This window comes from Taudactylus pleione, unplaced genomic scaffold, assembly GCF_031769625.1.
Source record: "Taudactylus pleione unplaced genomic scaffold, aTauple2 ptg001296l, whole genome shotgun sequence".
In the NCBI taxonomy this organism is placed as follows: domain Eukaryota; kingdom Metazoa; phylum Chordata; class Amphibia; order Anura; family Myobatrachidae; genus Taudactylus; species Taudactylus pleione.
In genome coordinates this window covers 116558-136318 of record NW_028285696.1, presented here as the reverse complement: position 1 = coordinate 136318, position 19761 = coordinate 116558, and the positions used below count along the sequence as shown (strand labels likewise).

General features: G+C 48.4%; 1 protein-coding gene across 1 annotated transcript in view; it reads left to right on the top strand.

The window, feature by feature from the left end:
- PYROXD1 (pyridine nucleotide-disulphide oxidoreductase domain 1) overlaps window positions 1-19761 on the top strand; it is a 150822-nt gene that overhangs the window by 79661 nt on the left and 51400 nt on the right. The window contains exon 9 of the mRNA XM_088462935.1: window positions 1441-1553. Coding sequence (XP_088319061.1) covers window positions 1441-1553 — 113 coding nt within the window. The remainder of the gene's footprint in view (window positions 1-1440; window positions 1554-19761) is intronic.

The following is a 19761-nucleotide window of genomic DNA, read 5'->3' as shown; positions in this document are numbered from 1 at the left end:
TAGGGTGTGCAGCCTCCCCTATACACAGCTGTACTATATAGGGTGTGCAGCCTCCCATATACACAGCTGTACTATATAGGGTGTGCAGCCTCCCCTATACACAGCTGTACTATATAGGGTGTGCAGCCACCCATATACACAACTGTATTATATATGGTGTGCAGCCTCCCATATACACAGCTGTACTATATAGGGTGTGAAGCCTCCCTTATACACAGCTGTACTATATAGGGTGTGCAGCCTCCCATATACACAGCTGTACTATATAGGGTGTGCAGCCTCCCATATACACAGCTGTACTATATAGGGTGTGCAGCCTCCCCTATACACAGCTGTACCTCAGTATGTGTAAGGCTTCTTACTGTTCTGCTCCTTGCTAGCTAAATTGCAGTGTTAATATAACGCAGCTAATTGTTTCCCTGCACATAGCAATAAATGACATTATTACCTCTTGTAATTAATTAAGTAGACCGTAATTGGATAAACCTATTGTCAGCCATAACTTATCCCGGCGCACAGAAACGTAAGGGCCCCGATGTAGAGAACGCGTCTGACATTTTATGTGGATGTCTGGTGACCTCTACAGGCCAAGTCTGGGATTGCCTCGGTTGGGTTTATACAGTGTTGGGGATAAACTTGGTGGACATGTATTCAGAATAAGACCTGCCCCTTGCGGCCAGACTCCATCATTTCTATGGGTGTATTACACCAGCGCACATACGGGCAGACTCAGAGATGTGCGCTATTCTGCTATGTACGCAGTTGAGTTATTATCGGTCGGCTGCGCACGCGCCAGGGTACCTTTTGTGGGTATGTCGCAGCCCGCGCCTGCAATCCCGTACGCAGATAGAGTAGTTCTGACGGCTCAATTCAGGCGGGCCATTCTGCGTTACCACAGGCCTACTCAGAAGGCCGATTATCATATGGTCTGTGACGGTGGCTGCGTGACCAATTGGCGACAAAATACATTTCCGGCTGCAGCATTAGCATACTTTCTACTGCAGGGTCCATAGGGCTCCACAGGATACCTTGGGTATAGACGATGGCGGAAGTCATCGGGCACCACACAGTTAATTTTCATCTCCCAGGATGCACCGAGGTCAAACAGCCCCAGAAGATTCTTCAAGAGCGGTCAGCACGGACAGTCCAACGGCAGCGGGCGTCTGCAGTAGGCGCCCACTGGTTCACAGTCCTCATTTATCCCCAGGGTAGTGGGGGGGGAGGGCACATCACTTTAGTCGGCTTTCAGGAGGAATTTAGGAGTGTGCGAGGAGAAATCCTTTAGCCAGAATAAACAGCGCATTGAATTGAGTCGCCCCAATGGGCGCAACCTGCATTATATCAGAGCAACTAGCTGTAATGTGTAGGGAGAGTAATGTGTTCAGGCTTCCTTATATGGGGCTGGGGGTCAGTCATTTGCCCCCTCACTCTGTTTTCCAGGGAAGTGGCCGGTGTACGTGGAATTGACCAATGGGAAAATCTACGGCTGTGACCTTATCGTCAGCGCGACAGGAGTGGTACCGAATATAGAGCCGTTCATGCTGGGAAATAACGTGAGACTCCAAGATTTTATTACTGAGAATTTCAGATGGTCCCATTCTCACACACATGCACACATATATATATATACTCACATGCACATGTATACACACATATATACATACTGTACACACATACTGTGTGTATATATACACACACACACACACACACACACATATATATATAGTATATACTCACATGCACATGTATACACACATATATACATACTGTACACACATATATATATATATATATATATATATATATATACACACACAAATATACATACACGCACACACATATATATATACATACTGTACACACACATATATATATATATACACACACAAATATACATACTCATACACACACATATATATATATACACACACACACACACACACACACATATATATATATATATATACTCACATGCACATGTATACACACATATATACATACTGTACACACATACTGTGTATATATATTGTGACACAGTTAGGTTAGGGGGTCCCTCTCCTGGGTAGAGGTCTCCTTCCTTACACACACACAGCAGCAGGGAAGCAGCACACCAGTCTGGATGCAAGTACAAGCTGGTCGGCGCCAGTCTTTATTGTGCAAAACAGAAACAACAAAAGAAACCATAAACATAAAACCTAGCCCTGTCGGGGCACCAACTTCACAGGTAGTTCCCTCACTACCAGAACCTGGCAGGGCCTAATGCCCTCACCAGCAACAAAGCACAGCACAACACTCACAGTTAGGTATCCAAGTGTCTCTGAGCAAACTCCCTGCCTGCTCTCCCAAGTGAGACAATCAGCCGTAAACACACTAGGCTTATATTGGCCACTCTCAGGTGGAAACCCTAACAAGCCTGTTACCAGGCTGCGAGAACCAAAACCTGGAGTGGCCGTGGGTGGAGCCCTCCCTCTCCTCTCACCCACAACCCCCAGGTCCCAAACCGGCTTTTCAAAAAGCCGAAACTCAAGCCTGCTACACTGCAGACTTTCTCCTGGGGGTTTAAAACACATAAGACAGGAACCTGGGACAAATGTACCTGCCACAGACCACTTTACCAGTGATCCTATCACATATCCCCCCCCCTTTGTTTCGACCTGTGGGGCGGAACAACTGAAGCCCCCAAACAATGAACGCGTGGCAACGCGTCAGCATTGGCCAGCTGGCTTCCTGGCCTGTGTTCCACTGAAAATTTAAAAGTTTGTAACGCCAAGAACCATCTCGTAATTCTCGCATTACTGTCCTTATTTTCGGACATCCACTTCAGAGGGGCATGGTCAGTGATCAATTTGAACTTTCTTCCAACCAAGTAGTACCTGAGAGCCTCTAATGCCCACTTTATGGCCAATGCCTCCTTCTCCACTGTGGCATAGTTTCTCTCATTCAACTTTCTACTTAGATAGAAAATAGGGTGTTCCTCACCCTCCTTGTTCTGGGACAGGACCGCTCCTATACCTACTTCTGATGCATCGGTTTGTACTATGAATTCCCTTTCAAAATTAGGAGTCATCAGGACTGGTTGGGAACACAACGCTACTTTCAACTCCTGAAAAGCTTTCTCTGCCTCAGGACTCCATTCTACCATGACTTTTTGTTTGCCTTTGGTCAGGTCAGTCAGTGGGACTGCCATGGTGGCAAAGTTGGGTATAAACCTCCTGTAGTACCCCGTAATTCCCAAGAAGGCTCTCACCTGCTTCTTATTCAGAGGCCGTGGCCAGTTTTGTATGGCATCAACTTTATTGAGCTGAGGCTTTATCAGGCCTCTGCCAATGGTGTATCCCAGATATTTTACTTCCTCCATGCCTAGACAACACTTTTTTGGGTTGGCTGTCAAACCTGCCTTATAGATGGAGTCCAACACTGCTTGTACCCTGGGTAAGTGAGACTGCCAATCAGGACTATGAACGACCACGTCATCCAGATAAGCAGCCGCATACCGTCTATGGGGCCTTAGAATCCTGTCCATCATTCTTTGGAAGGTAGCAGGTGCCCCATGTAGCCCGAAGGGCAACATCTTGTACTGAAACAAGCCCTCTGGCGCTGAAAAAGCTTTCTTTTGTTTGGCGCTCTCGGTTAACGGTACTTGCCAATACCCTTTGGTTAGGTCAAGAGTGGTTAAATACCTTGCCGTCCCTAGTCTCTCAATCAGTTCATCCACTCTTGGCATCGGGTAGGCATCGAATTTTGAAACACTGTTCAACTTTCGGAAGTCATTGCAGAAACGCACACTCCCGTCGGGCTTTGGAATCAACACAATGGGACTTGACCATTCACTATGTGATTCTTCAATAACCCCTAACTCTAGCATATTTTTAATTTCTTTCGACACCGATTCTCTTTGTGCTACTGGTAACCTATAGGGCTTTAGATTAACTTTAACCCCTGGGTCAGTGATGATGTCATGTTTAATGACCGAGGTTTTCCCAGGTACGTCAGAGAACAGCACCCTATTTCTGATCAGAAACTCCTTGACCTCTTGTTGAATTGCCGACAGGGTTTTTGCCACTGTCACCATTCGGGAACTAAGGGCCCTGGATTTACTGGAGGGGCTCGGACGGCCGACAGTACCGTTCTATCTTTCCAGGGCTTTAACAGATTTATATGGTATATCTGTTCCGGCTTTCTTTTCCCCGGCTGGTAAACTTTGTAATTGACCTGTCCCACTCTTTCTAAGATTTCAAAGGGCCCTTGCCATTTAGCCAAAAGTTTATTTTCCACAGTGGGAACCAACACTAACACTCTGTCCCCAGGAGCAAAGCTGCGTAACCGAGCATTGCGGTTGTATACCCTCTGCTGTGCCTGTTGAGCCTGTTCCAGGTGCTCTCTCACTATCGGCACTGCCGCAGCAATTCTCTCCTGCATTTGAGAAACATACTCAATCACCGTTTTGTAAGGACTAGACTGGCCCTCCCATGTCTCTTTGGCAATGTCTAGTAACCCCCTTGGGTGTCTCCCATACAACAAGTCGAAGGGTGAAAACCCGGTGGAGGACTGGGGAACCTCTCTTATGGCCAACAATAAATACGGCAATAAGTAATCCCAATCCCTACCATCCTTGTCGACCACTTTCCTAAGCATGTGTTTTAACGTCTTGTTAATCCTCTCGACCAGCCCATCGGTTTGGGGGTGATAAACCGAAGTTCTTAACTGTTCAATTTTGAACAGGCGACATAACTCTTTCATGACTTTTGACATAAACGGTGTACCCTGGTCAGTTAGTATCTCTTTGGGTATACCCAGCCTGCCAAAGACATGAGCTAGCTCTCTGGCAATGGTCTTGGTTGACGTATTGCGCAACGGGATCACTTCCGGGTACCTGGTAGCGTAATCCATTATGACCAGAATATACTGGTGTCCCCTGGCAGACTTTATTAAGGGTCCAACCAAATCCATCGCTATTCTTTCAAACGGCACCTCTATAATAGGCAATGGAACTAGTGGACCCTTAAAATGTGGCCTGGGAGCATGATACTGACACTCAGGGCAGGATGCGCAAAAGTCAGATACCTCTTTATGAAGCCCGGGCCAGAAAAACCTCTGCATTATTCGCTCAGTGGTTTTCTCTACCCCTAGATGGCCTGCCGTTATATGACCATGAGCCAGATCCAACACTGTTCTTCTGTAGGCTTTGGGAACTATTAGTTGTTCCACAATATCTTCCCCCTTCTTAGTCACCTGATATAACAAATCCTGACACATTGCCATGTGGGGATAGGACAAAGGACTATCGGGGTCTATGGGTTTACCATCAACTACTTTTACATTCTCCCTGGCTTTTACCAAAGTAGGGTCATTCAACTGCTCCACGGCAAAGACCTCCCTTCTGACCTCTAAATCAGGCAGACGATCACCTGGCCCAACAACACTTCCCACCTCAATGGGAGGCACATCAGTTGGCGGGCCACCGTCACGTTCCGCATTCTCTAGTTCGCCAACCATAGTAGAAAAAGGGAATAACTCTGACTCAGAAGAAACTCCCTCCACCACTACATTGACAACCTTCTCAAATGGATCGGGGTTGTTCACCTCTGGAACAAAACGGCTTTCCCACAACTTCCAGAAGTGAGCAAAGTCAATATTGCATCGTACACCAGACCATGCACCAAACCCACAGAAACTATAGCAGAGCCACATGGTGTCTCGATGTTCACCTCGGCCGTAACATAATATCGAGTATCCCCATGTATGCAGGTCACACCAACAGTTTTCCCCTTACGCCTCAAGGGGTTCACCAGCTCAGCTTTAATAAGTGTCACCAAGCTACCAGAGTCTAACAGTGCCTCTACTCGGTTGCCATCTACAGTGAGTACACACATGTGCTTATCAGTCTCAGCCTGCCGGTCAGCCGTACAGGCTATCTGTGCAAAGAAAGACCCCCTGCGGTAGACATGAGCAGTATCACATTGCATAGGTTCAGTTGTAAGTGAACAATTAGCGGCAATATGGCCGAAGCCACCACATCGGAAACACTGAGTCATATTAATGTCTAGTCGTTTACGGGGCAAGAACCTTTCTGGCCTGGCAGGCCTGTCTCCAGGTTCTACACCCTCAGTCTTAGATACATTCCACCTCCCAGCACCCTTCTCCCCTGGAACAGTCTTACCAGTGTCTGTGGGAGTTCGCCGGTGCGCCATCGGGGCTCGGTGGGGCATACTCATCAGCTCCTCAGCCGCCACGTACCTCTCCGCCAGCTCGACCAACTGGTCCGCGGACTTAGGGTCTGCATGGCTCACCCACTTGCGCAGAGTCACAGGTAATGATCGCAGGTACCGGTCCATCACGACCCTTTCCACGATCTCTGGTCCCGTCAGCGTCTCAGGCTGTAGCCATTTTGAGGACAGATGGACGAGGTCATGCATCTTTGAACGTGGAGGCTTGTCCTTATGGAACTCCCAGCGGTGGACCCGTTGGGCACGAACAAAGGTGGTGACTCCCAAGCGAGTTAGGATCTCCTGTTTTAGTTTTTTATAGTCCTTGGCATCAGCCAGGCATAAGTCGAAATAGGCCTTTTGTGGCTCCCCAGACAAAAAAGGTGCCACCAGACTTGCCCACTGCTCCTTGGGCCAACTCTCCCTTTCGGCCGTTCTTTCAAACGCGGTGAGATAGGCCTCCACATCATCGCCCGAAGTCATCTTTTGGAGGAAGTCACTGGCTCGTACGGAGTGAGTGGGGGTGGGAGGACCAGTAGTAACCTCTCTGGGCCGGGCGACCAGGTGCTGTACCACCTCTCTTATGGCCTGGCTGTTTTCCGCTAAGGCCTGGCGGGTTTCCTCAATGGCGACCTGTTGAAGTCTGTTAGTCTCCTGCTGAGCTGCTGTAGCTTGGAGCAAGGCCTTAATAATGTCCTCCATTTTGTCCTGGGGTGTAGGTTGGAAGCTGAACCTTGCCTCTCTGAGCATTGGCTGACGCCTCCTCTATGGGACTCCAAGGACACAGCGTTATTTCCACACTCACAAATTGGGTGTCTGTCCCTTTAATTTTTAAACGGAAAGTTTTCCTCTTGCTGCAACTTCAGTGTGTGTGGTTGCCCGCATTCTCCACCATATTGTGACACAGTTAGGTTAGGGGGTCCCTCTCCTGGGTAGAGGACTCCTTCCTTACACACACACACAGCAGCAGGGAAGCAGCACACCAGTCTGGATGCAAGTACAAGCTGGTCGGCGCCAGTCTTTATTGTGCAAAACAGAAACAACAAAAGAAACCATAAACATAAAACCTAGCCCTGTCGGGGCACCAACTTCACAGGTAGTTCCCTCACTACCAGAACCTGGCAGAGTCTAATGCCCTCACCAGCAACAAAGGCACAGCACAACACTCACAGTTAGGTTTTCAAGTGTCTCTGAGCAAACTCCCTGCCTGCTCTCCCAGGTGAGACACTCAGCCCTAAACACACTAGGCTTATATTGGCCACTCTCAGGTGGAAACCCTAACAAGCCTGTTACCAGGCTAAGAGAACCAAAACCTGGAGTGGCCGTGGGTGGAGCCCTCCCTCTCCTCTCACCCACAACCCCCAGGTCCCAAACCGGCTTTTCAAAAAGCCGAAACTCAAGCCTGCTACACTGCAGACTTTCTCCTGGGGGTTTAAAACACATAAGACAGGAATCTGGGACAAATGTACCTGCCACAGACCACTTTACCAGTGATCCTATCACAATATATATATATACACACACACACACACACACACATATATATACACACATACGCACGCACATATATATATATAACACTTGCACATATATGCATACTGTATACACATATACATAAACACATAATGTATACATATATATATATATATATATATATATATACACACATACATACACACACACCCACATATAAACCTACACAACACACATATATACACGTGCACACATATACATATATACTATGTACATACATACACACATTATATATACAAACCTACAGCCGTTTTGAGAATTGGTTTTCACAAAGTTCACTGCTTCAGTGTTATTAGACCTGTTTGTCAGATGTTACTATGGTATACTGAGGTAACATTACAGCATTACATAAGTGTCAGATGTTACTATGGTATACTGAGGTAACATTACAGCATTACATAAGTGTCAGATGTTACTATGGTATACTGAGGTAACATTACAGCATTACATAAGTGTCAGATGTTACTATGGTATACTGAGGTAACATTACAGCATTACATAAGTGTCATATGTTACTATGGTATACTGAGGTAACATTACAGCATTGCATAAGTGTCAGATGTTACTATGGTATACTGAAGTAACATTACAGCATTACATAAGTGTCAGATGTTACTATGGTATAGTGAGGTAACATTAGAGCATTACGTAAGTGTCAGATGTTACTATGGTATAGTGAGGTAACATTACAGCATTACATAAGTGTCAGATGTTACTATGGTATACTGAGGTAGCATTACAGCATTACATAAGTGTCAGATGTTACTATGGTATACTGAGGTAACATTACGGCATTACATAAGTGCCAGATGTTACTATGGTATACTGAGGTAACATTACAGCATTACATAAGTGTCAGATGTTACTATGGTATACTGAGGTAACATTACAGCATTACATAAGTGTCAGATGTTACTATGGTATACTGAGGTAACATTACAGCATTACATAAGTGTCAGATGTTACTATGGTATACTGAGTTAACATCACAGCATTACATAAGTGTCAGATGTTACTATGGTATACTGAGGTAACATTACAGCATTACATAAGTGTCAGATGTTACTATGGTATACTGAGGTAACATTACAGCGTGACATAAGTGTCAGATGTTACTATGGTATACTGAGGTAACATTACAGCATTACATAAGTGTCAGATGTTACTATGGTATACTGAGGTAACATTACAGCATTTCATAAGTGTCAAAGGCTTTTATTGACAATTACATTAAGTTTATACAGAGAGTGAATATGTGCAGTGTTGACCCTTCTTTTTCAGGACCTCTGCAATTGGCCCTGGCAGCTGTCACTCACCTTCTGGGCCACATACTGACTGATGGCCGCCCATTCTTACCTAATCAATGCTTGAGTTTGTCAGAATTTGTGGGTTGTTGTTTGTACACCCGCCTCTTGGGGATTGACCACAAGTTCTCAATGGGATTAAGGTCTGGGGAGTTTCCTGACCATGGACCCAAAATTTCGATGTTTTGTTCCCCGAGCCACTTAGTTATAACTTTTGCCTTATGGCAAGGTGCTCCATCATGCTGGAAAGGCATTGTGTTCCTCACCAAACTGTTCTTGGATGGTTGGGAGAAGTTGCTCTTGGAGGATATTTTGGTACCATTCTTTATTCCTGGCTGTGTTCTTAGGCAAAATTGTGAGTAATCTCACTCCCTTGGCTGAGAGGCAACCCCACACATGAATGGTCTCAGGATGCTTTACTGTTGACCTTGTGTCTATAGCCGCCCTGTACTCAGCTGGCTGTATGTACGGTTCCTAATCTCCAGTCATTATAAGAGAGCTGAACTGTGGATGGGTCTGGTATATATGCAGTGTTCTAGCACCGGCCCTGTGTCTATAGCTGCCCTGTACTGAGCTGGCTGTATGTACGGTTCCTAATCTCCAGTCATTGTAAGAGAGCTGAACTGTGGATGGGTCTGGTATATATGTAGTGTTCTAGCACCGGCCCTGTGTCTATAGCCGCCCTGTACTGATCTGGCTGTATGTACGGTTCCTAATCTCCAGTCATTATAAGAGAGCTGAGCTGTGGATGGGTCTGGGATATATGCAGTGTTCTAGCACCGGCCCTGTGTCTATAGCTGCCCTGTACTGAGCTGGCTGTATGTACGGTTCCTAATCTCCAGTCATTATAAGAGAGCTGAGCTGTGGATGGGTCTGGGATATACAGTATGCAGTGTTCTAGCATCGGCTCTGTGTCTATAGCCGCCCTGTACTGAGCTGGCTGTATGTACGGTTCCTAATCTCCAGTCATTATAAGAGAGCTGAGCTGCGGATGGGTCTGGGATATATGCAGTGTTCTAGCACCGGCCCTGTGTCTATAGCTGCCCTGTACTGAGCTGGCTGTATGTACGGTTCCTAATCTCCAGTCATTATAAGAGAGCTGAGCTGTGGATGGGTCTGGGATATATGCAGTGTTCTAGCACCGGCCCTGTGTCTATAGCCGCCCTGTACTGAGCTGGCTGTATGTACGGTTCCTAATCTCCAGTCATTATAAGAGAGCTGAGCTGTGGATGGGTCTGGGATATATGCAGTGTTCTAGCACCGGCCCTGTGTCTATAGCCGCCCTGTACTGAGCTGGCTGTATGTACGGTTCCTAATCTCCAGTCATTATAAGAGAGCTGAGCTGTGGATGGGTCTGGGATATATGCAGTGTTCTAGCACCGGCCCTGTGTCTATAGCCGCCCTGTACTGAGCTGGCTGTATGTACGGTTCCTAATCTCCAGTCATTATAAGAGAGCTGAGCTGTGGATGTGTCTGGGATATATGCAGTGTTCTAGCACCGGCCCTGTGTCTATAGCCGCCCTGTACTGAGCTGGCTGTATGTACGGTTCCTAATCTCCAGTCATTATAAGAGAGCTGAGCTGTGGATGGGTCTGGGATATATGCAGTGTTCTAGCACCGGCCCTGTGTCTATAGCCGCCCTGTACTGAGCTGGCTGTATGTACGGTTCCTAATCTCCAGTCATTATAAGAGAGCTGAGCTGTGGATGGGTCTGGGATATACAGTATGCAGTGTTCTAGCTCCGGCCCTGTGTCTATAGCTGCCCTGTACTGAGCTGGCTGTATGTACGGTTTCTAATCTCCAGTCATTATATGAGAGCTGAGCTGTGGATGGGTCTGGGATATATGCAGTGTTCTAGCACCGGCCCTGTGTCTATAGCCGCCCTGTACTGAGCTGGCTGTATGTACGGTTCCTAATCTCCAGTCATTATAAGAGAGCTGAGCTGTGGATGTGTCTGGGATATATGCAGTGTTCTAGCACCGGCCCTGTGTCTATAGCCGCCCTGTACTGAGCTGGCTGTATGTACGGTTCCTAATCTCCAGTCATTATAAGAGAGCTGAGCTGTGGATGTGTCTCGGATATATGCAGTGTTCTAGCACCGGCCCTGTGTCTATAGCTGCCCTGTACTGAGCTGGCTGTATGTACGGTTCCTAATCTCCAGTCATTATAAGAGAGCTGAGCTGTGGATGGGTCTGGGATATATGCAGTGTTCTAGCACCGGCCCTGTGTCTATAGCCGCCCTGTACTGAGCTGGCTGTATGTATGGTTCCTAATCTCCAGTCATTATAAGAGAGCTGAGCTGTGGATGGGTCTGGGATATATGCAGTGTTCTAGCACCGGCCCTGTGCCTATAGCCGCCCTGTACTGAGCTGGCTGTATGTACGGTTCCTAATCTCCAGTCATTATAAGAGAGCTGAGCTGTGGATGTGTCTGGGATATAAGCAGTGTTCTAGCACCGGCTCTGTGTCTATAGCCGCCCTGTACTGAGGTGCTGTATGTACGGTTCCTAATCTCCAGTCATTATAAGAGAGCTGAGCTGTGGATGTGTCTGGGATATATGCAGTGTTCTAGCACCGGCCCTGTGTGTATAGCCGCCCTGTACTGAGCTGGCTGTATGTATGGTTCCTAATCTCCAGTCATTATATGAGAGCTGAGCTGTGGATGGGTCTGGGATATATGCAGTGTTCTAGCATCGGCCCTGTGTCTATAGCCGCCCTGTACTGAGCTGGCTGTATGTATGGTTCCTAATCTCCAGTCATTATAAGAGAGCTGAGCTGTGGATGGGTCTGGGATATATGCAGTGTTCTAGCACCGGCCCTGTGTCTATAGCCGCCCTGTACTGAGCTGGCTGTATGTATGGTTCCTAATCTCCAGTCATTATAAGAGAGCTGAGCTGTGGATGTGTCTGGGATATATGCAGTGTTCTAGCACCGGCCCTGTGTCTATAGCCGCCCTGTACTGAGCTGGCTGTATGTACGGTTCCTAATCTCCAGTCATTATAAGAGAGCTGAGCAGTGGATGGGTCTGGGATATATGCAGTGTTCTAGCACCGGCCCTGTGTCTATAGCCGCCCTGTACTGAGCTGACTGTATGGACGGTTCCTAATCTCCAGTCATAAGAGAGCTGAGCTGTGGATGGGTCTGGGATATATGCAGTGTTCTAGCACCGGCCTTGTGTCTATATCCGCCCTGTACTGAGCTGGCTGTATGTACGGTTCCTAATCTCCAGTCATTATAAGAGAGCTGAGCTGTGGATGAGTCTGGGATATATGCAGTGTTCTAGCACCGGCCCTGTGTCTATAGCCGCCCTGTACTGAGCTGGCTGTATGTACGGTTCCTAATCTCCAGTCATTATAAGAGAGCTGAGCTGTGGATGGGTCTGGGATATACAGTATGCAGTGTTCTAGCTCCGGCCCTGTGTCTATAGCTGCCCTGTACTGAGCTGGCTGTATGTACGGTTCCTAATCTCCAGTCATTATATGAGAGCTGAGCTGTGGATGGGTCTGGGATATATGCAGTGTTCTAGCACCTGCCCTGTGTCTATAGCCGCCCTGTACTGAGCTGGCTGTATGTACGGTTCCTAATCTCCAGTCATTATAAGAGAGCTGAGCTGTGGATGGGTCTGGGATATATGCAGTGTTCTAGCACCGGCCCTGTGTCTATAGCCGCCGTGTACTGAGCTGGCTGTATGTACGGTTCCTAATCTCCAGTCATTATAAGAGAGCTGAGCTGTGGATGTGTCTGGGATATATGCAGTGTTCTAGCACCGGCCCTGTGTCTATAGCCGCCCTGTACTGAGCTGGCTGTATGTACGGTTCCTAATCTCCAGTCATTATAAGAGAGCTGAGCTGTGGATGGGTCTGGGATATATGCAGTGTTCTAGCACCGGCCCTGTGTGTATAGACGCCCTGTACTGAGCTGGCTGTATGTACGGTTCCTAATCTCCAGTCATTATAAGAGAGCTGAGCTGTGGATGGGTCTGGGATATATGCAGTGTTCTAGCACCGGCCCTGTGTCTATAGCCGCCCTGTACTGAGCTGGCTGTATGTACGGTTCCTAATCTCCAGTCATTATAAGAGAGCTGAGCTGTGGATGGGTCTGGGATATATGCAGTGTTCTAGCACCGGCCCTGTGTCTATAGCCGCCCTGTACTGAGCTGGCTGTATGTACGGTTCCTAATCTCCAGTCATTATATGAGAGCTGAGCTGTGGATGGGTCTGGGATATATGCAGTGTTCTAGCACCGGCCCTGTGTCTATAGCCGCCCTGTACTGAGCTGGCTGTATGTACGGTTCCTAATCTCCAGTCATTATAAGAGAGCTGAGCTGTGGATGTGTCTGGGATATATGCAGTGTTCTAGCACCGGCCCTGTGTCTATAGCCGCCCTGTACTGAGCTGGCTGTATGTACGGTTCCCAATCTCCAGTCATTATAAGAGAGCTGAGCTGTGGATGTGTCTGGGATATATGCAGTGTTCTAGCTCCGGCCCTGTGTCTATAGCCGCCCTGTACTGAGCTGGCTGTATGTACGGTTCCTAATCTCCAGTCATTATAAGAGAGCTGAGCTGTGGATGGGTCTGGGATATATGCAGTGTTCTAGCTCCGGCCCTGTGTCTATAGCCGCCCTGTACTGAGCTGGCTGTATGTACGGTTCCTAATCTCCAGTCATTATAAGAGAGCTGAGCTGTGGATGGGTCTGGGATATATGCAGTGTTCTAGCACCGGCCCTGTGTCTATAGCCGCCCTGTACTGAGCTGGCTGTATGTACGGTTCCTAATCTCCAGTCATTATAAGAGAGCTGAGCTGTGGATGGGTCTGGGATATATGCAGTGTTCTAGCACCGGCCCTGTGTCTATAGCCGCCCTCTACTGAGCTGGCTGTATGTATGGTTCCTAATCTCCAGTCATTATAAGAGAGCTGAGCTGTGGATGGGTCTGGGATATATGCAGTGTTCTAGCACCGGCCCTGTGTCTATAGCCGCCCTGTACTGAGCTGGCTGTATGTACGGTTCCTAATCTACAGTCATTATAAGAGAGCTGAGCAGTGGATGGGTCTGGGATATATGCAGTGTTCTAGCACCGGCCCTGTGTCTATAGCCGCCCTGTACTGAGCTGGCTGTATGGACGGTTCCTAATCTCCAGTCATAAGAGAGCTGAGCTGTGGATGGGTCTGGGATATATGCAGTGTTCTAGCACCAGCCCTGTGTCTATAGCCGCCCTGTACTGAGCTGGCTGTATGGACGGTTCCTAATCTCCAGTCATTATAAGAGAGCTGAGCTGTGGATGGGTCTGGGATATATGCAGTGTTCTAGCACCTGCCTTGTGTCTATATCCGCCCTGTACTGAGCTGGCTGTATGTACGGTTCCTAATCTCCAGTCATTATAAGAGAGCTGAGCTGTGGATGAGTCTGGGATATATGCAGTGTTCTAGCACCGGCCCTGGGTCTATAGCCGCCCTGTACTGAGCTGGCTGTATGTACGGTTCCTAATCTCCAGTCATTATAAGAGAGCTGAGCTGTGGATGGGTCTGGGATATACAGTATGCAGTGTTCTAGCTCCGGCCCTGTGTCTATAGCTGCCCTGTACTGAGCTGGCTGTATGTACGGTTCCTAATCTCCAGTCATTATATGAGAGCTGAGCTGTGGATGGGTCTGGGATATATGCAGTGTTCTAGCACCGGCCCTGTGTCTATAGCCGCCCTATACTGAGCTGGCTGTATGTACGGTTCCTAATCTCCAGTCATTATAAGAGAGCTGAGCTGTGGATGGGTCTGGGATATATGCAGTGTTCTAGCACCGGCCCTGTGTCTATAGCTACCGTGTACTGAGGTGGCTGTATGTACGGTTCCTAATCTCCAGTCATTATAAGAGAGCTGAGCAGTGGATGTGTCTGGGATATATGCAGTGTTCTAGCACCGGCCCTGTGTCTATAGCCGCCCTGTACTGAGCTGGCTGTATGTACGGTTCCTAATCTCCAGTCATTATAAGAGAGCTGAGCTGTGGATGGGTCTGGGATATATGCAGTGTTCTAGCACCGGCCCTGTGTGTATAGCCGCCCTGTACTGAGCTGGCTGTATGTACGGTTCCAAATCTCCAGTCATTATATGAGAGCTGAGCTGTGGATGGGTCTGGGATATATGCAGTGTTCTAGCACCGGCCCTGTGTCTATAGCCGCCCTGTACTGAGGTGCTGTATGTACGGTTCCTAATCTCCAGTCATTATAAGAGAGCTGAGCTGTGGATGTGTCTGGTATATATGCAGTGTTCTAGCTCCGGCCCTGTGTCTATAGCCGCCCTGTACTGAGCTGGCTGTATGTACGGTTCCCAATCTCCAGTCATTATAAGAGAGCTGAGCTGTGGATGTGTCTGGGATATATGCAGTGTTCTAGCTCCGGCCCTGTGTCTATAGCCGCCCTGTACTGAGCTGGCTGTATGTACGGTTCCTAATCTCCAGTCCTTATAAGAGAGCTAATCTGTGGATGGGTCTGGGATATATGCAGTGTTCTAGCACCGGCCCTGTGTCTATAGCCGCCCTGTACTGAGCTGGCTGTATGTACGGTTCCTAATCTCCAGTCATTATAAGAGAGCTGAGCTGTGGATGGGTCTGAGATATATGCAGTGTTCTAGCACCGGCCCTGTGTCTATAGCCGCCCTGTACTGAGCTGGCTGTATGGACAGTTCCTAATCTCCAGTCATTATAAGAGAGCTGAGCTGTGGATGGGTCTGGGATATACAGTATGCAGTGTTCTAGCTCCGGCCCTGTGTCTATAGCTGCCCTGTACTAAGCTGGCTGTATGTACGGTTCCTAATCTCCAGTCATTTTAAGAGAGCTGAGCTGTGGATGGGTGTGGGATAAATGCAGTGTTCTAGCACCGGCCCTGTGTCTATAGCCGCCCTGTACTGAGCTGGCTGTATGTACGGTTCCTAATCTCCAGTCATTATAAGAGAGCTGAGCTGTGGATGGGTCTGGGATATATGCAGTGTTCTAGCATCGGCCCTGTGTCTATAGCCGCCCTGTACTGAGCTGGCTGTATGTACGGTTCCTAATCTCCAGTCATTATAGGAGAGCTGAGCTGTGGATGGGTCTGGGATATACAGTATGCAGTGTTCTAGCACCTGCCCTGTGTGTATAGCTGCCCTGTACTGAGCTGGCTGTATGTACGGTTCCTAATCTCCAGTCATTATAAGAGAACTGAGCTGTGGATGGGTCTGGGATATATGCAGTGTTCTAGCACCGGCCCTGTGTCTATAGCTGCCCTGTACTGAGCTGGCTGTATGTACGGTTCCTAATCTCCAGTCATTATAAGAGAGCTGAGCTGCGGATGTGTCTGGGATATATGCAGTGTTCTAGCACCGGCCCTGTGTCTATAGCTGCCCTGTACTGAGCTGGCTATATGTACGGTTCCCAATCTCCAGTCATTATATGAGAGCTGAGCTGTGGATGGGTCTGGGATATATGCAGTGTTCTAGCACCGGCCCTGTGTCTATAGCCGCCCTGTACTGAGCTGGCTGTATGTACGGTTCCTAATCTCCAGTCATTAAAAGAGAGTAGAGCTGCGGATGTGTCTGGGATATATGCAGTGTTCTAGCACCGGCCCTGTGTCTATAGCCGCCCTGTACTGAGCTGGCTGTATGTACGGTTCCTAATCTCCAGTCATTATAAGAGAGCTGAGCTGTGGATGGGTCTGGGATATATGCAGTGTTCTAGCACCGGCCCTGTGTCTATAGCCGCCCTGTACTGAGCTGGCTGTATGTACGGTTCCTAATCTCCAGTCATTATAAGAGAGCTGAGCTGTTGATGGGTCTGTGATATATGCAGTGTTCTAGCACCGGCCCTGTGTCTGTAGCCGCCCTGTACTGAGCTGGCTGTATGTACGGTTCCTAATCTCCAGTCATTATAAGAGAGCTGAGCTGTGGATGGGTCTCGGATATATGCAGTGTTCTAGCACCGGCCCTGTGTCTATAGCCGCCCTGTACTGAGCTGGCTGTATGGACGGTTCCTAATCTCCAGTCATTATAAGAGAGCTGAGCTGTGGATGGGTCTGGGATATATGCAGTGTTCTAGCACCAGCCCTGTGTCTATAGCCGCCCTGTACTGAGCTGGCTGTATGTATGGTTCCTAATCTCCAGTGATTATAAGAGAGCTGAGCTGTAGATGGGTCTGGGATATATGCAGTGTTCTAGCACCGGCCTTGTGTCTATATCCGCCCTGTACTGAGCTGGCTGTATGTACGGTTCCTAATCTCCAGTCATTATATGAGAGCTGAGCTGTGGATGGGTCTGGGATATATGCAGTGTTCTAGCACTGGCCCTGTGTCTATAGCCGCCCTGTACTGAGCTGGCTGTATGTACGGTTCCTAATCTCCAGTCATTATAAGAGAGCTGAGCTGTGGATGTGTCTGGGATATATGCAGTGTTCTAGCTCCGGCCCTGTGTCTATAGCCGCCCTGTACTGAGCTGGCTGTATGTACGGTTCCTAATCTCCAGTCATTATAAGAGAGCTGAGCTGTGGATGGGTCTGGGATATATGCAGTGTTCTAGCACCGGCCCTGTGTGTATAGACGCCCAGTACTAAGCTGGCTGTATGTACGGTTCCTAATCTCCAGTCATTATAAGAGAGCTGAGCTGTGGATGGGTCTGGGATATATGCAGTGTTCTAGCACCGGCCCTGTGTCTATAGCCGCCCTGTACTGAGCTGGCTGTATGTACGGTTCCTAATCTCCTGTCATTATATGAGAGCTGAGCTGTGGATTGATCTGGGATATATGCTGTGTTCTAGCACCGGCCCTGTGTCTATAGCCGCCCTGTACTGAGGTGCTGTATGTACGGTTCCTAATCTCCAGTCATTATAAGAGAGCTGAGCTGTGGATGGGTCTGGGATATATGCTGTGTTCTAGCACCGGCCCTGTGCCTATAGCCGCCCTGTACTGAGCAGGCTGTATGTATGGTTCCTAATCTCCAGTCATTATAAGAGAGCTGAGCTGTGGATGTGTCTGGGATATATGCAGTGTTCTAGCTCCGGCCCTGTGTCTATAGCCGCCCTGTACTGAGCTGGCTGTATGTACGGTTCCCAATCTCCAGTCATTATAAGAGAGCTGAGCTGTGGATGTGTCTGGGATATATGCAGTGTTCTAGCACTGGCCCTGTGTCTATAGCCGCCCTGTACTGAGCTGGCTGCATGTATGGTTCCTAATCTCCAGTCATTATATGAGAGCTGAGCTGTGGATGGGTCTGGGATATATGCAGTGTTCTAGCACCAGCCCTGTGTCTATAGCCGCCCTGTACTGAGCTGGCTGTATGGACGGTTCCTAATCTCCAGTCATTATAAGAGAGCTGAGCTGTGGATGTGTCTGGGATATATGCAGTGTTCTAGCACCGGCCCTGTGTCTATAGCCGCCCTGTACTGAGCTGGCTGTATGTACGGTTCCTAATCTCCAGTCATTATAAGAGAGCTGAGCTGTGGATGGGTCTGGGATATACAGTATGCAGTGTTCTAGCACCGGCCCTGTGTCTATAGCTGCCCTGTACTGAGCTGGCTGTATGTACGGTTCCTAATCTCCAGTCATTATAAGAGAGCTGAGCTGTGGATGGGTCTGGGATATATGCAGTGTTCTAGCACCGGCCCTGTGTCTATAGCCGCCCTGTACTGAGCTGGCTGTATGTACGGTTCCTAATCTCCAGTCATTATATGAGAGCTGAGCTGTGGATGGGTCTGGGATATATGCAGTGTTCTAGCACCGGCCCTGTGTCTATAGCCGCCCTGTACTGAGGTGCTGTATGTACGGTTCCTAATCTCCAGTCATTATAAGAGAGCTGAGCTGTGGATGGGTCTGGGATATATGCTGTGTTCTAGCACCGGCCCTGTGCCTATAGCCGCCCTGTACTGAGCTGGCTGTATGTATGGTTCCTAATCTCTAGTCATTATAAGAGAGCTGAGCTGTGGATGTGTCTGGGATATATGCAGTGTTCTAGCTCCGGCCCTGTGTCTATAGCCGCCCTGTACTGAGCTGGCTGTATGTACGGTTCCCAATCTCCAGTCATTATAAGAGAGCTGAGCTGTGGATGTGTCTGGGATATATGCAGTGTTCTAGCACCGGCCCTGTGTCTATAGCCGCCCTGTACTGAGCTGGCTGTATGTACGGTTCCCAATCTCCAGTCATTATAAGAGAGCTGAGCTGTGGATGTGTCTGGGATATATGCAGTGTTCTAGCTCCGGCCCTGTGTCTATAGCCGCCCTGTACTGAGCTGGCTGTATGTACGGTTCCTAATCTCCAGTCATTATAAGAGAGCTGAGCTGTGGATGGGTCTGGGATATACAGTATGCAGTGTTCTAGCACCGGCCCTGTGTCTATAGCTGCCCTGTACTGAGCTGGCTGTATGTACGGTTCCTAATCTCCAGTCATTATAAGAGAGCTGAGCTGTGGATGGGTCTGGGATATATGCAGTGTTCTAGCACCGGCCCTGTGTCTATAGCCGCCCTGTACTGAGCTGGCTGTATGGACGGTTCCTAATCTCCAGTCATTATAAGAGAGCTGAGCTGTGGATGGGTCTGGGATATACAGTATGCAGTGTTCTAGCTCCGGCCCTGTGTCTATAGCTGCCCTGTACTGAGCTGGCTGTATGTACGGTTCCTAATCTCCAGTCATTATAAGAGAGCTGAGCTGTGGATGGGTCTGGGATAAATGCAGTTTTCTAGCACCGGCCCTGTGTCTATAGCCGCCCTGT